Source organism: Cebus imitator, unplaced genomic scaffold (assembly GCF_001604975.1).
Source record: "Cebus imitator isolate Cc_AM_T3 unplaced genomic scaffold, Cebus_imitator-1.0 Scaffold181, whole genome shotgun sequence".
Classification (NCBI taxonomy): Eukaryota; Metazoa; Chordata; class Mammalia; order Primates; family Cebidae; genus Cebus; species Cebus imitator.
This window is the reverse complement of record NW_016107496.1, coordinates 1,457,506-1,472,766: the sequence shown is the minus strand read 5'-3', so window position 1 is coordinate 1,472,766 and position 15,261 is coordinate 1,457,506. Positions and strand designations below refer to the sequence as shown.

At 46.7% G+C, this 15,261-nt stretch overlaps 2 protein-coding genes and 1 pseudogene across 5 annotated transcripts in view; 1 reads left to right on the top strand and 2 right to left on the bottom strand.

Moving 5' to 3' along the window:
* PRPF40B (pre-mRNA processing factor 40 homolog B) overlaps window positions 1–15,261 on the bottom strand; it is a 74,481-nt gene that overhangs the window by 31,257 nt on the left and 27,963 nt on the right. Inside the window, exon 1 of one of the 4 annotated variants that reach the window (XM_037744688.1) lies at window positions 2,817–2,898. The exons of the other annotated variants lie outside the window; for them this stretch is intronic. The gene's annotated coding sequence lies outside the window, so the exon portion shown is untranslated. Of the gene's footprint in view, window positions 1–2,816; window positions 2,899–15,261 lie in introns of those variants that run through there. 4 annotated transcript variants of the gene reach the window in all.
* FAM186B (family with sequence similarity 186 member B) overlaps window positions 1,763–15,261 on the top strand; it is a 20,782-nt gene continuing 7,283 nt past the window's right edge. Inside the window, exons 1-5 of the mRNA XM_017545785.2 lie at window positions 1,763–1,858; window positions 2,712–2,937; window positions 4,179–4,361; window positions 6,431–8,096; window positions 8,619–8,811. Of these exons, the coding sequence (XP_017401274.1) occupies window positions 1,763–1,858; window positions 2,712–2,937; window positions 4,179–4,361; window positions 6,431–8,096; window positions 8,619–8,811 (2,364 nt within the window). The remainder of the gene's footprint in view (window positions 1,859–2,711; window positions 2,938–4,178; window positions 4,362–6,430; window positions 8,097–8,618; window positions 8,812–15,261) is intronic.
* On the bottom strand, window positions 12,138–12,862 carry LOC108316060 (annotated as a pseudogene).

Here is a 15,261-nt window from a genome sequence, read left to right as displayed (position 1 = left end):
AATTGATACTTGTTTTATGGCCCAAATTATGGTCTATATGATCACTGTTCCATATGTATAGGGAATAATATGTGTCCTGTTGTTGGGTGAAGTGTTTCATGACTGTCAATGAAGTCAAGTTGGTTGATAGTAGTTTTCAAAACCTCTATATGTTAATTATTTTTTGTTACTTCTGTCAACTCCTGCAGGAGAAATGTTGGAATCTCCAACTATAATTTTGGATTTATCTATTCCTCCTTTCAGTCTGGAAGCTTTTTGCTTCACGTATTTTGAAGCAATGTTATTAGGTATATACACAGTTAAAATTATATCCCCTTTATTAATTGATACCTTTATTATTATGGGATGTCCCTCCCTCTTGTGTATGTGTGTGTGCGCACATGCATGTGTGTGTGTGTAAGAGAGAGAGAGACAGAGAGAGAGAGAGAAAGAGAGAGAGAGAGAGACAGGGTCTCTATCACCTAGGTTGAGGTGTAGTGGCATGAACATGGCTCACTGTAGACTTGACCTCCTGGGCTCAAGTGATCCTCCCGCCTCAACCTCTCAAGTAGCTGGGATTCCAAGCATGCTCCACCATGCCAGGCTATTATTTAAAAAAAAAAAAAAAAAAAAAAAAATTGGCCGGGCGCGGTGGCTCAAGCCTGTAATCCCAGCACTTTGGGAGGCCGAGGCGGGTGGATCATGAGGTCAAGAGATTGAGACCATCCTGGTCAACATGGTGAAACCCCGTCTCTACTAAAAACTACAAAAAATTAGCTGGGCATGGTGGCACATGCCTGTAATCCCAGCTACTCAGGAGGCTGAGGCAGGAGAATTGCCTGAACCCAGGAGGCGGAGGTTGCGGTGAGCCGAGATGGCGCCATTGCACTCCAGCCTGGGTAACATGAGTGAAACTCCGTCCAAAAAAAAAAAAAAAAAAAAAAAAATTTTTTTTTTTTTTGAGACAGTCTCACTCTGTCGCCCAGGCTGGAGTACAGTGGTGTGATCTTGGCTCACTGCAACCTCTTCCTCCCAGGTTCAAGCGATTCTCATGCCTCAGCCTCCCAAGTAGCTGGGGTTACAGGTGCCCACAACCATGCCCAGCTAATTTTTGTATTATTAGTAGAGACGGGGTTTCACCATATTGGCCGGGCTGGTCTCAAACTCCTGACCTTGTGATCTGCCTTCCTGGGCCTCCCAAAGTGCTGCGATTACAGGTGTGAGCTATCGCACCCAGCCTATTTTTAATTTTTTTTTTGTAGAGATAGGGTCTCACCATGTTGCCCAGGCTGGTCTCAAACTCTTGGGCTCAAGTGATCCTCCCACCTCGGCCTCCCAAATTGTTGGAATTACAGACATAAGCCACTGAGCCTGGCCTCCATTTGGTTCTTGATTGGCTCTAATTTTTAGAAATTCAAAATATTTTCTTTGGGAAAATAACTTTTGCTAATTGCTTTTTCTTATTTTTAGACATTAATGTTTTGTTTGGGAACACAACATTTAGTAATTTTTATAAAGCAACAAGTCAAACAAATATATGTTAGGTAATGGACAAAAAGCTAGGTAGTGGGGCATGTAATTCTTATAATCAAACTGATGATGTCACTGGGAAAAGAAGATCAGTTGGAACCTGGCGTTTGACAGTTACCGGAGGAGCTGTGCCTGGGCAGAGGGTACCCAGAAGACACCCTGGTGCCCTTAACCTTCAAAGCAGACAACACTATGTGTCCAGGCCTGTGGACCAGAGACACAGGATATCTTGTGACTGACAGAGTGATCCAAAATGGAGAAAGATGACCCCCCACAGTTGGCGACTCCTACATCAGTGAAAGCCATCATCTTGAGGATTGAGGCTGCCCAGCTAACTCGTGCTCAAGAGGTACCCCCTGAAATGAAGGAATCACGCTTACATTGAGATCTGATACGGAGGCTAGGGACTGACCCCAGGTTTGAAAGAGATTCCAGCTCTGGGTCCCTGGGGGTCCTAGGATATCAGCAACCCAGGTCTGCAGACAGATTAGTATAAATTACCTGTCTCCTAAACTTGGCCTCTGCAGGGTGGGCTGAAAGCAACCACCTGCCTAAGGCAGGGCTGGGGCCAGAAAGGGGCAGCCCCCAGGGAAGGGGGCAGGAAGCTCAAGGATAGCCCTGAGGCACATCATGGTGGGTCCTAGAGGGCAGGAGAAGGGACCCAGAATCTGTTTTTGGCAACCCTCCAGAATCCCCCAAGCTGACCCCAGGAAGTTCATGGGGGTTGGGGAAATGGCCAAAGGCTCAAATCACCCTGTACACCGCCTGTGCTACATTTTTTACTTGAGCCTCTGATCCTAGGGTTTCTTGGGGCCTCACTTCCAAGCTTCTGTTGCCTGTGGATCCTTGTGAGAAAAGACATCCAGAAACCCCCAGCAACATCTGAAATTCTAAGGAAATGTTTGCTGTGGGGTTTTGGTATTCTATTCTTTCTTGACCTTCTTAATAATCACAATGATAATAGGAGCTAATCCTTTTGTGTGATGTGCCAAGTACTACTGGTCAAAGCACTTTAAAATATTAATTCATTTAATCCTTACAGGAAACCCTGTGACATAGGTATGATAATGATTTCCACTTTAAATATAAGAAAACTGAGACCGCAAGAGGCTAAGCGACTTGTCCAAGGTCACACTGCTAGCATGTGGCTTCTGGCTGCAGAGTCCACAGCCCTAACACTACAATCTGTTGCTTCTCTATAGGATATTTCTACTCGGCTCTCACACATTTCAGACAACGTCAATTGTGTTATCAACTGCTTCCAGGAAAAATTAGGATATGATTTAAAAGAAAAGGCAAAATCTCACCAGACAGATCCAAAGGCCAAGAAGAGATTCATCTTGCTGGACAAAATTGCCTCCTTCTCCAAAGATGCTAAGATGAAGGAGAAGCACCTGTATGACATTCTCCACTGGCTGGGTGACTGGGGTGAGTTTGCAGGCTGGGCACTGTGCTTTCTCTGGGAGGGGAGCACAGGGACAGCACAGGACACATCCCCTTCTCCAGTAACGCATTCCACCACTCATGTCATAGCACATCACCTCCATGCCCCTGAGGGGCAGACACAGAAGTGTCCAAACATCACAGATCATGACATTAGCTGAATATATGATGAAGCCTAAGTCACAAGTCCATTATGACATCTTGTTTTTGAGTGGGATAGGAACTAAATTCAAACCCACATTAGCTATTTTATAGAGCACCCCTGGGTGACATTCAAACACTGAATGACCTTTACTGCATGGGCCCTGATACCAACTGTGAGCAACTGGTAGAGCCATTTGGGTGTGGGCTAGCTGCATTAATCCCTAAAGCCAGGTGCTACTCCCCATTCAGCTCAGAGTCATTCCATCAGAGGACCTTTGTGCTGTGTGCTGGATGCTTCAGTGTTGGAAGATGGTATCAGGATGGTGACCTGCCCCCCAACATGCTATCCTATGCCTGGAAGCTCTCAGATCAGTGGTCCCTCAGTTGCCCTCAAGACTGAGAGAGCTGTTGACTCTGCTTAATTAATTCAGTTGTCCAGATGTTGGACCAGATAATGGACATAGAGCAATAACAAGTCAGATACCTCCCTGCTGTACAGACAACAGTATTATTTAATGTCCATTGTAGGCCGGGTGCGGTGGCTCATGCCTGTAATCCCAGCACTTTGGGAGGCCAAGGCCGGCAGATCACGAGGTCAGGAGTTCAAGACCAGACTGGCCAACATGGCGAAACCCCATCACTACTAAAAAATACAAAAAATAGCTGGGCATGGTGGCTCATGCCTGTAATCCCAGCTACTTGGGAGGCTGAAGTAGGAGAATTGTTTGAACTGGGACCTGAGAGGTGGAGGTTTCAGTGAGGCGAGATCGCGCCACTGCACTCCACTGGGCTACAGAGCAAGATTCCATCTCAAAAAAAATAAAATGCCCATTGTGAATTTCTACATGGCAGTCCTCATGTTAATTGTTCCACATGTATTATCTCACTTAATCTTCACCCAATTCTTTTATAGGAAAGAAAACTGAGGCTCAGGGGAGTAAGTGACTTCCCCAACACCACGTATCTAGTAAGAGGTAAAATCAGTGTGACCTCACAGCCGCTGTAACCTCTGTGCTCTAGGGCTGTCTGGGTCCCCCTGGAGGACAGGGTGCTCTCAGCCTGCTCCTCCATCCCTTCTCCAGGTGACACTCTGACCTATGAGATCGGGCCCAGGAAGAGTGAAGAGGAAGAAGCAGCCCTGGATGAATGGATTGAGGTGACGGAGAAAGTGCTACCGCTCTCCCTCATTGCCACCAAAAGAGGCATCGAGTCACTCACTGCTCTTTGCTCCACTCTTATTGAAGGACAAAAGAAAAGGTCACAAGGTAGGTTCTAGGAACACCTGGGCAGGGAGCTGGGTGAGGATGGGGTGGATGCCATGGCAGAGGAAGAAGTCACAGGCGGGGTCTGGGATCTTTCTAATCCTCCTTCATCACAGAAGCTTGATTTGAGATGGATGGGCAGTGGTTAGTGGCTGGGGTTGAGCCCAGGCTAAGCACTGAGCAGCTCTGAGCTGTCCTCCAGGGCTGAGGGCGGTGTGATGTAGAGACACGTCCCTGGCATGCTCACTGGAGCTGTGGTCTTATGCGGGTTCTGAGGAACAAAGCTGGGGGGCCTGGAGGGCTGGAGTTAGCAGCTGGGGCCTGAGGACCATCCTCTCCTCATTCCAAACCCAGCAGCAGAGCCAAGAAGGTTCGGGAGGCTCGGCTGGAGGCTGCTGCAGAGGTGGTCCATCAGCAAACAGTTGAACCTTGGATTTTTACTCCCGTCAACATTCGGAGAACCTGAGATTATCGAACTCTTGCATTTCGTAGATGAGAACATTGAAGCTCAGAGAAGAGAAGGGACCACAAGGAAAGCCTGTGGCCCCACACATAGGTTTTCTAGCTGCTTAATCTCACTCAAGAGTTTGAACTGCATCTCTGTTAATTTCTGGTTGTATCACTATGGGCAAGGACTTTATCTCCCTGAGCCTCAGTTTCCTTGTATATAAACAGAGGAGGGTACTGTGTAGCTGCAGGTTTGTGGGGAGGCTTCCACACAGTGTGAGGTGTCTGACACCGTGCTTGGAACATGCTCAGGGCTTAATTGACAATAGTTAACCATCAGCATTTACCATTGTTCCTCATGGCCAGCCCCATTATCAATCAAGGTCAGCAGGAGGGTGAAGGCAGGGGAAAGTGGAAAAGGAGGCAATCTCTCCTGCAATCTGTACAGTACTATGTCTTCAAATACACTTATTGTATACTTAGTCCCTTGCTAGATTATAAACTTCTGAATGGTAAAGACGGTGTCTTTATTTATTTCTTTTTAGGGATGATTTATTGAACACTTACTAGGTACCTGTTACTGCACTTGGCACTAAACATGCATAATCTAAGTCCTATGACATAGATTCTATGATTATCCCCATTTTTCACATTGGGAAACTGAGACACTGAGAAGTTAGGAAAATTGTCCAAGGCAAATGGAAAAGATGGGATTCAAACCCAAGTTATCTGACTGCAGAATCTAAGCTCTGGGCAACTAGGCCACGTGGCCTCTCTGACAATACTAGCTGGATGCTAGCCCAACTTCAGTATCCCTTAATTTTTATATTTCCTCTACCCCTCATCTGAAGTTAGCACTGTTCATTCTAGCAGTGATGTTTATGAAACAGGCAGAGGAATGGGTGCTCCAAGATAATCACTCCACCAGCTCTATACATAGTGGGTCCGAGGGGGCACAAAGACCACCATGACCCAGCCTCTGAGAAATGGAGAGCTGCTGTGGGTTTGAATACGGCGGGCACAATCTGTGTGTAGCGCATTTTCCTGGGAAGAGAGGGTCTGCTGCTTTCTTCAGAGTATCAAAGGACTTTGGGATCCCCAAAATGGAAAAAAAAAAAACATTAGTTATTAAAAAAAACCAACATAAAACATGAACAGTTAGAGGACCATGTGATAAATTCTCCACGCAGTCCAGTGCTAATAGGAAAGGGAAACCAGGCTTCCTGGATGGGTGTAAGGGGTTTGGGTAGCTGACAATAGGAGGCAAACACAGACGCTGAGGCCGGGAAGTGGCATGATTAGAAAAATGACTCTACCCCAGGAGAACATGGAGGACCAGGAGGATGCTGCAGTGAGCTGCGCTGGATTGCCTACACCAGGCCCCTCTGGGCTCTGCAGGTGCAGTGGAGCTGGTAGACCCCCGAGGCTGGGCTCTTGGCAAGCTCTGCACCCAGCAGAGGTCTGTCCTGACAGCACCATCCCTGGCCCCACATACGGCCCCAGCTCCATTCTCTTTGCCAAATCCCTAAGGGCGTTGCCACTTTGGCCATGCAGGATTTGGGGAATCAGTGTGATCCTTGGGACCCATGAGAGGTCACTGACTTTTTTCTCTCTTCCTCTCCCAGTGTCCGAACGCACTTTCTGGCAGGGCTGGCGGGGAAGAAGCCCACAGACATCTCCACCCCATCCTCAGCCACTGAGCCCAGAACAGATGCTCCAGGACCAGCATAGCATGAACACGAAGGCCTTGGAGGTGACGTCCATGCTGCAGGAGCTCCTGGACTCGACCATGTTCAGCAAGGGGGAGGTCAGGGCCATCAGGTACATGGCCGCTATGGTGGAGAACCTCAACAAGGCCTTGATCCTCCAACACAAGGAGAACAGGAGCCTGGAGACCAAATACAGGCGCCTGCAAATGCAGGCGACCAAAGAGCTCAGCAGCCAGAGGCTGCACTTCCAGCAGTTTGTGCAAGTCCTTGAGAGCAGGAGCGATGCTCTGCTGAAGCAAGTAGAGATCCTAGGGGGAAGGTACCATGACATTCTCCTGAAGAAGCAGGCCTTGGAGTTCCAATTGAAGAAGGCTCAGACTGCTACAGGTCAAGCAGAAGACCTGGCTGAGGTTTCTGTGGACTCCCCGGGTACCCCTGAGAGAGAGACCTTGCCAAGGAAAGAAACAGTCACGGAGGAAACCCAACAGGAATCTACAAAGGAGCAGTTGTTCTCACCACTTCCCCCAGGTCCCATGGCCACGGCGCAGGACAATTGTGCTACAGCTGCAGGGCACCAGCCGCTTTCCACCATGACTATGCACTCGAGGGTCGCAGATGTGTTCAGCAGCCAGGACACCGAGAGCCTTGAGCCTGTGTTTCTACCCTCAGTGGATCACAAGCTTCCTAAGAAATGGGACAGACCGGCGGCAGAAAGCTCCAGCCACAAAGACGAAGACCAGGAGGACTACTTCCAGGAGAAGGGAGGACTCCAAATTAAGTTCCATTCTAAGGAGCAGCTGTCTCTAGAGAGCTCCAGGCAGGTGCCCTCGGAGAGCCAAGAGGAGCCCTGGGAGGAGGAACTCAGCTGGGAGAAGCGGAGGCAGCTGTGGCTGGAGGAGGAGGAGATGTGGCAGCAGCGGCAGAAGAAGTGGGCCCTGCTGGAGCAGGAGCACCAGGAGAAGCTGCGGCAGTGGAAGCTGGAAGACCTGGCCAGGGAGCAGCAGCGGAAATGGGTCCAGCTGGAAAAGGAGCAGGAGAGCCCAAGGAGAGAGCTGGAGCAGCAAGGGGAGGATGTGGAGAGGAGGATCTTCACAGTTACCAGTCGATGGAGGGACTTGGAGAAGACAGAGCTATCCTTAGTGCCTACCCCCAGTCGGGCCCAATCTGCTCACCAAAGCCGGAGGCCACACTTGCACACATCTCCTAGTACCCTGCAGCCTGCCCTGGGAAAGCAGAGACCTATGAGTTCAGTGGCGTCTACCCACAGATCACGAGCCCACCAAGTTCCCACGAGGCCCAAGAAATCTGCCTCCTTTCCTATCACTGGGACATCCATCCAAAGGCTGGCCCGGCCCTCTTTGCAGATATCCCCTGCAACTCTTAAGAAGAAGGTGTACCACATGGACATGGAGGCCCAGAGGAAGAACCTGCAGCTCCTGAGTGAGGAGTCTGCGTTGGGGCTGCCCCACTACCTGCGCAGCAAGGCGCTGGAGCTCACCACCACCACCATGGAGCTGGGCACGTTTAGGCTGCAGTACCTGTGCCATAAGTACATCTTCTACAGACGCCTCCAGAGCCTCCGGTAGGTCCTCCCTGGAACCCACCTGGCACCCACCCACTACAATATGTGGGCAGAGCCTAAACCCAGTGGGAGAGAAGGAACACAGGGCAGTGGGGGATGGGGAGAGCCACCCCAGGCCTGGACAAGGTCTCCTGAGGCAGGGCAGGAAAGCAAGTCTGGCCTGAGGCCTTGGGCAACCTCTGAAGGTGCAGGAGGAAGGGCACTGACCGCTGCTCTCCCTGTGGGGGCTTTTCCTCTAAGCCACTTCCCTCTTTCTTCCTGTCTTCCCGTGGCCCTGCCCATAACCCACATAATGTGCTCCCCTGTCTTCCTTTCTTTTCTTTTCCTGTTTCATCCCAGCCCCGAGGCTCTTCACCTGATATCACCTCCCATTTTTCTCTGCCCCATTTTCCCCAGCTCTCAACAGCCTCCCATTTCTTTTTGCTCTGAGAAATTAAAGAAAACAAAGTCATCTCTGGTTAACAGACTTGGGGGATGGAGGAGGCCTCTCCACCCCCTAAATCGCTTCTCTTCTCTTCCCAGGCAAGAAGTGTTCAACCATATACAAATCACGAGAGAAACGGGGGCTTCCTACAAGGCCCAGAACCTCCACATCTTCTTGAAAAACATTAACCACCTGCAGGTCCTCAGGTTGCAGGCCTGGACAGACAAGCAGAGGGTCCTGGAGGAGAAGCGCCGGGAGTGCCTGAGCAGCATGGTGGCCATGTTTCCCAAGGTGGGCCTCCCGCCCTCCCCACCCCGCCTCCTGGGGTCAGCACAGCCAATTGGCTTGGGGTCCCAAATGAGCCTGTGGGGATGTGGCTGTGGCTGTGGGACCAGGGGCAGAAGGGAAAGGAGAGGGCAGGATAAAGCCTCTGCACCAGGGAGAGGTGAAGGCAGGCGCCAGCCTGAGCATGGAGGAGGGTGGCTTTCCAATCTGTTTCTGGGGAGCAGCCCAGAGAGAGAGATGTCTCTTGAGAAAGAGCTGTGGAAGAGAAGATTATTCTGGAGTGGGGCAGCTGGATCCTGCAGTCCTGGCTCTGGGCTGTGATTCTCTCTCCCTGTGGTTCTCTGTGCCCTGCTCCTGGCACTCTGGTGTTTCTCCAGGCTTGGTGCATAGCTGTCATCTTCACTGTCTTGCAGAGGCTCGCTCTGCTTCTCCCTCAATCAGCTCCTTTGCTTTCCAGGTTCCAGGTATCTTCTTCCTTGGTTCACTTCCTTTAGTGGAGTCCCTCCTCCACTCACCTTTTGACAATGGTTGCATAGGAGGTTAAGTCATTGAGACCCTGGTTGTCTGAAAATGTCTTAATATCTATCCTCACTCTTAATTGTTTGCCTGGATGTGAAAGTCTAGCTTAGAATCCATGTTCTCTCACAATCCCTCAAAATTTGCTTGTTTGTTTTGAGATGGAGTCTCACTGTTTTGCCCAGGCTGGAGTATAGTTGCATGATCTTGGATTACTACAACCTCTGCCTCGCAGATTCAAGTGATTCTCCTGCCTCAGCCTCCTGAGTAGCTGGGATAACAGGCTCACGCCACCACCCCCAGCTAATTTTTTATTTTTAGTAGAGATGGAGTTTCACCATGTTGGCCACGCTGGTCTTGAACACCTGACCTCAAGTGATCCACCTGCCTTGGCCTCCCAAAGTGCTGGGATTACAGGTGTGAGTCACTGTGGCTGTCCCTTTCCCTCACAATTTTGAAGGCACTGCCTATTGCTTTTTGGGCTCTAATGTTGCTGTTGAGTACCCAAGTCATCCTGAGTCCTTGATCTTTGGGTTTGGCCTATTTTTATCTCTGGGAGTTGATAAGATCTGTCTCCAGTGTTTTATAATTTCTTTCATGATGCTAAGCCTGATGTTGGCCTATGTTTACCTATTTTACAGGGCCTAATTGGCCCTTTCTTTTTTTTTTTTTTTTTTGAGACGGAGTTTCACTCTTTCACCCAAGCTGGAGTACAATGGCATGATCTCGGCTCACTGCAACCTCTGCCTTCCAGTTTCAAGCAATTCTCCTGCCTCAGCCTCCTGAGTAGCTGGGATTACAGGCGCCTGCCACCATGCCCAGCTAATTTTTATATTTTTAGTATAGACGGGGTATCACCATGTTGGCCAGGCTGATCTTGAACTCCTGACCTCATGATCCACCTGCCTTGGCCTCCCAAAATGCTGGGATTATAGGCATGAGCCATCGCACCCGGCCTGTCTTTCAGTGTAGAAATTTATGTCCTTTAGTTTTGGAATGTTTTCTCAAATTATGCATTAGATCAGCAATTCTCAATGTGTGGTTTGCTGAGCCCTGGGGATCCTCTAGAGTTTTTTCAGGGCTCCATAAGAGCAAAACAATTATTATTAATTTATTTATTTAAAATAAATTTTATTGTATATATTTAGGGTTTATAACATGACATTATAAGATAGATATATAGTAAAATGGTTACCATAGTGAAACAAATTAACATATCCGTCATCTCACAGAATTGCCATTTTTATCTTTCCTCTGGCAAGGGCCGTAATAATCTACTCATTTGGCAAAAATCCTGAATACAATACACTATTAACTATAATCCTCATGCACATTAGAGCTTTCAGTTTCTTAGTCCTATACAAGGCTACTTTGTATCATTTGGCCTATGTCACCCCACTTCCTCCCACCTCCACCCCAATTCTGGTAACCACTGTTTTATTTTCTGTCTCCTCAATTTGGCCTTTTGGTTTTTTTTAGATTTCACATATAAGTGAGATCATGCAAGATTTTTCCTTCTGTGCATGGCATATTTCACTTAGCATAATGTCCTCCAGGGCCAACCCTATTGTGGCAAATGGCAGGATCTCCTCCTTTCTTAAGGCTGAATAATATTCCACTATAGATACAGTGATGGGGCTGTATTCTGGGAAATGTGTTGTTAGGCAATTTTTGTTGTGTGAACGTCATAGGATATACTTCCACAAATCTAGATGGGATAGCCTGCTACATACCTAGGCTATATGGCGTAGCCTATTGCTGCTTGACTACGAACCTGTATAGCATGTGGCTGTTCTGAATACTGCAGGCAGTCAGAACACAATGGTGAATATTTGTGTATCTAAACATAGAAAAGGTAAAGATATGGTATGATAACCTTGTGAGACCACGGTTGTATATGTGGCCCATCATTCACTGAAACACTGTTATGCAGCACATGACTGTACATACCACAGTTTCTTTATCCATTTGTCCAATGATGGACACCTCGGTTATTTCCGTATCTTGGCTGCTGTAATACTGCAGTGAACATGGGAGTGCAGATATCTTTTCAATGTGGCAGCTCTGTTCCTTTGGGTATATACCCAGAAGAGAATCCTTGGGTCATAGTAATTTCATGTTTAATTTTCTTAGGAGCCTCCATACTATTTTCCACAATGGCTGTGCTAATCTACCTTCCTATGAATAGTGTGTAAGGGTTCCCTTTTCTTCACACCTTTGCCATAACCTTGTTATCACCTTTCTTTTTGATAATAGCCCTTCCAGCAGGTGTGAGGGGACAGCTCATTGTGGTTTTGGTTTACATTTCCCTGATGATTAATGATGTTGAACATATTTTCATATGCTTATTGGCCATTTTTTTGTCTTTTTTTTTTTTTTTTAAAGAAAGCAAGTTTATTAGAGGAACATGGTGCAACAGAATGGCTGCTCCATTGACAAAGCAGGACTGTCCCATAGGCAGAGTGGGCCAGAGTGCCCTATGTCTTTTTTTGGGTAATTGTCAATTGAGGTCCTTTGTCCCTGCTTTTTTTTTTTTGAGATAGAGTCTCATTATGCTGCCCAGGGTGGTCTTGAACTCCTGCTTTGCCCATTTTCGTTTTTTATTTCTAGTTTGCTAAACGCCCTGTTCATTCTGCAATCAAGGCTTAGAAATGTACAGACACAATTTGCAGGTTGATAAATCTCTGTGTAGTTGTGACTTCACAACTCTACTTCTGCAAAAGCAGTAATGATGGCGGCTTCTGAACACATTAACCTACCCTTGCTTTGTTTAGCACAAACACAGTGAGAATGGATGCCTAACTCGTCACATTTCCCTGCTTTAGTCTTTAAGAATGAGTGGAGCCTTCACTTGAGCCGCCACCTCCTTGCCACTCAGGGCTTCAACAATTGCAAGCACAAACTCAAAGCTGGTCCCAGGCCCCCGGCTTACAAGAATCAGGCCATCCTTTTCCACACAATTCTCAGAGTAGGTGTCATGACCTCCATTCACCATTCTGTCCTTAGCAAGTTGGTGTGTTGTAACTACTTCCAAAACCTACTTCATGAGCCAATAGAGCAGTAGGACCTGCACAGATGGCAGCTATCAGTGCCTTCTGGTTTTCCTGCTCCTTCACAGCGGCAGACTCGGATAAATTCTGTGCACCCAGATTACCTCCTGGTAGAACCACTACATCATATGGTTCCTCTTTTTTTGCATCTTCATGACCGGTATCAGGACAAATGAAGATATCATGGCTACACTGTACTGGGTCTTTTCCAGCCAGACCTGCAATGGTGACCTTAATCCCAGTTTACCTCATGACATCTACAGGGATGACCGTCTCCATTTCCTCTGCTCCTTTAGCCAGGATGACCAGAGCTCTTTTGGAAGCCATTTTTATGTTATGTTTTAAAGACTGCACCCCGTGCCTCTTCCTGCGATCACAGTGCCCTGGCCCATCCAGGACCACTCACCACACACCAGGCTGAAGGTGGACCTGCCCATTTTAAAATCAGGTTATATGTGGCCAGGTGCAGTGGCTAGTGCCCACAATCCCAGCACTTTGGGAGGCCAAGGCAGGGGGATCACTTGAGCTCAGGAGTTCAAGACCAGCCTGACCAACAGGGTGAAATCTCATCTCTACTGTTTACAATAGCAAAGACCTGGAACCAACCCAAATGCCCATCGATTGTAGACTGGACAAAGAAAATGTGGCACATATACACCATGGAATACTACACAGCCATAAAAAATGATGAGTTCGTGTCCTTTGTAGGGACATGGATGAACCTGGAAACCATCATTCTCAGCAAACTGACACAAGAACGAAAATCAAACACCGCATGTTCTTACTCATAGGTGGGTGTTGAACAATGAGAACACATGGACAAAGAGAGGGGAGCATCACACACCAGGGTCCATTGTTGGGGAGCTGGTGGGAGGGAGGGTGGGGAGGGATAACGTGGGGAGAAATGTCAGTATAGGTGATGGGGCGATGGAGGCAGCAAACCACCTTGCCATGAATGTACCTATGCAACAATCTTGCATGATCTGCGTATGTACCCTAGGGAAAAAAAAATACAAAAACTAGCTGTGTATGATGGCACATGACTGTAATCCCAGCTATTGGGGAGGCTGAGGCAGGAGAATAGCTTAAACCCAGGGGGCAGAGATTGCAGTGAGCTGAGATTGCACCACTGCACTCCAGGAAGGGCAACAGAGTGAGACTCTGTCTCAAAATAATTAAAAAATCAGGTTGTATGTTTTCATGCTACTGAGTTGTAGATCTATTTTATACTAATAAGACTTTAATTTATATAATGTGAATTTTCCTAACAATAACGTGAGCATCTTTTCATGTGCTTATTCATCGTCCATTTATCTTCTTTGGTAAAGTGTTATTATTGGGTTGTAAAAGTTCATCCTATATTCTGGATCCAAGTTCAATATCAGATCTGTATTTCGTGGATATTATCTTTCAGTGTGTAGCATTCCATTATTATTATTATTATTGAGACAGAGTCTTGCTCTGTTACCCAGGCTGGAGTGCAGTGGTGCTATCTTAGCTCACTGCAACCTCTGCGTCCTGGGTTCAAGGGATTCTTGTGCCACAGCCTCCCAAGTAGCTGGGATTACAAGCACTGCTACCACACCTGGCTAATTTTTGTATTTTTTAGTAGAGACAGGGTTTCTACATGTTAGCCAGACTGGTCTCAAACTGCCGACCTCAGGCATCTGCCCGTTTTGGCCTCCCAAAGTGCTGAGATTATAGGCATGAGCTACTGTGCCTGGCCATTCCTTTTCATGTACTTAACAATGTCTTTTGGAGAGAGAAAGGTTTTAATAAAGTCCCAATTTACCAATGTTTTTCTTCTATAGTTCATGTGTTTTATGTTCTATTTTAAAAAAAATATTTGCTTAACCCAAGGTCACAAAGATTTTCTCATGTTTCTTTAAACAGCTTTACAGTTTTCCTCTAATGTTTAGGTCTCTGATACATTTTGAGTCTATTTTTGCATATGGCATGAAGTATGATTTGAGGTTGTTGGTGTTTTATCTTTTTTTGGCGTATGGGTATCCAATCATTCCAGCACCCTTTTTTGAAAAGATTATTCTTTCCCCAATTAATTGTCTTGGCACCTTTGCCAAAAATCAACTGGCCACCCATGTGTGGTTCTTTTAGAATTTCTATTCTGTTTCTTCAATCTGTATGTTTATTCTTTTGCCAGTACCATACTATCTAAATAACTTCAGTTTTATAATAAAATTTGAAATCAGATAATGTCAGTGTTTCAACTTTTTGTCAGAAATGTTTTTTAAATTCCTTGTTATGGTCCATATAGCTTTAGCATCAGTTTGTCAATCTCTACAAAAAAGCCTGTTTTAATTTTTATTGGCGTTGTTTTGAAACTAAAGATCAATCTAGAGAAAAATGTCATCTTTGTGTGTGTGTGTGTGTGTGTGTGTGTGTGTGTGCGTGGTTTCCAAGGAATTTATTTAATCAGAACTTCAGAGGATTCTAGAAACCTGCCTTTCTAACAAGGACTGCAGATGATTCTAGGTTTTGATTAAAAGTATGGTTTGGGGAAGCAATTTTACCCTTTATTGTGTGTCAGATTATATATACAATACAACTAAAAGTTATGTAATAGAACAAAAAATGCTATATACAAAGTATTAGTAGATACCTCCATACAATATGGTTTTAAAAAGAAAAGAAAATAGGCTGGATCACCTGAGGTTGGAAGTTCAAGATCAACCTGACCAACATGGAGAAACCCCATCTCTACTAAAAATACAAAATTAGCCAAGCGTGGTGGCAGGCGCCTGTAATCTCAGCTACCTGGGAAGCTGAGGCAGGAGGATCGCTTGAACCAGGAAGGCAAAGGTTGCAGTGAGCCAAGATCACACCATTGCACTCCAGCCTGGGCAACAAGAGCAAAACTCCATCTCAAAAA